Source organism: Ursus maritimus, unplaced genomic scaffold (assembly GCF_017311325.1).
Source record: "Ursus maritimus isolate PB19 unplaced genomic scaffold, ASM1731132v1 scaffold_3867, whole genome shotgun sequence".
Taxonomy (NCBI): domain Eukaryota; kingdom Metazoa; phylum Chordata; class Mammalia; order Carnivora; family Ursidae; genus Ursus; species Ursus maritimus.
Genome location: NW_024426527.1, coordinates 1 through 1,001, shown reverse-complemented (window position 1 = coordinate 1,001; position 1,001 = coordinate 1). Strand labels below are relative to the sequence as shown.

At 41.7% G+C, this 1,001-nt stretch overlaps 1 protein-coding gene across 1 annotated transcript; it reads left to right on the top strand.

Moving 5' to 3' along the window:
* Positions 1-3: 3 nt before the first annotated feature.
* LOC103679819 (olfactory receptor 4K2-like) lies at positions 4-825 on the top strand (the record flags this gene model as incomplete). Its single annotated transcript, XM_008709356.2, has 1 exon — positions 4-825. A coding segment is annotated over one exon (822 nt), but the record flags the coding sequence as incomplete, so codon positions are not given.
* Between the last annotated feature and the right edge of the window lie 176 nt (positions 826-1,001).

Below are 1,001 nucleotides of genomic sequence, written 5' to 3'. Positions count from 1 at the left end.
TTGCTCACAGTTCTATCCACCCCACACCTCCACTCCCCCATGTATTTCCTACTCAGCAACCTGTCTCTCATTGACATGTGCCTGTCCTCCTTTGCCACTCCAAAGATGATCATGGACTTCTTTGCTGAGCGTAAGACCATCTCCTTTGAGGGCTGCATTTCTCAGATCTTCTTTTTGTACCTCTTTACTGGGACTGAGATTGTGCTGCTGATCTCCATGTCTTTTGACAGGTACATTGCCATATGCAAACCTCTCCATTATTCAACAATTATGAGCCAAAGAGTATGTGCTGGGCTTGTGGTAACCTCTTGGACAGTGGGCTTCCTGCATACAATGAGCCAGTTAGCTTTTACCCTCTATTTACCCTTCTGTGGTCCCAATGTTGTAGACAGTTTCTTCTGTGACCTTCCTTTGGTCATCCAGCTGGCTTGTATAGATATGTATGTTCTTGGAATCTTCATGATCTCAACCAGTGGTGTGATTGGTCTTATAAGTTTTCTGCTTTTGCTCACCTCCTATGTCATTGTGCTTGTCACAATCAAGGACCACTCCTCTACAGGAACATCTAAGGCTTTGTCTACCTGCACTGCACATTTCATGGTTGTGTTAATGTTCTTTGGGCCCTGCATCTTTATCTATGTGTGGCCTTTCACCAACTTCCTGGTAGACAAAGTTCTGTCTGTTTTCTATACCATCTTCACCCCCTTTCTGAATCCACTTATCTATACCTTGAGAAATCAGGAAGTGAAGACAGCTGTGAAGAAGAAACTAAGTAATCAAAACTTAAACCTTGGGAAAACTACTCCAAGATACCCAGTGCAATGAATCTCCTGTCTGAGATTTACATCATCAGTTTTCTCCTTATAGCAAAAGATAATTAAACTTAGATCTTCATTTCAAGTCCTTTAGTCTAAATTCACAAAAATAAGAAGCCAGGGTTGAGAGATGTGAAATATCTTGCCTAGAAGTTAGTGAGATGTTTGCAAGCCTTTTGAGATTAT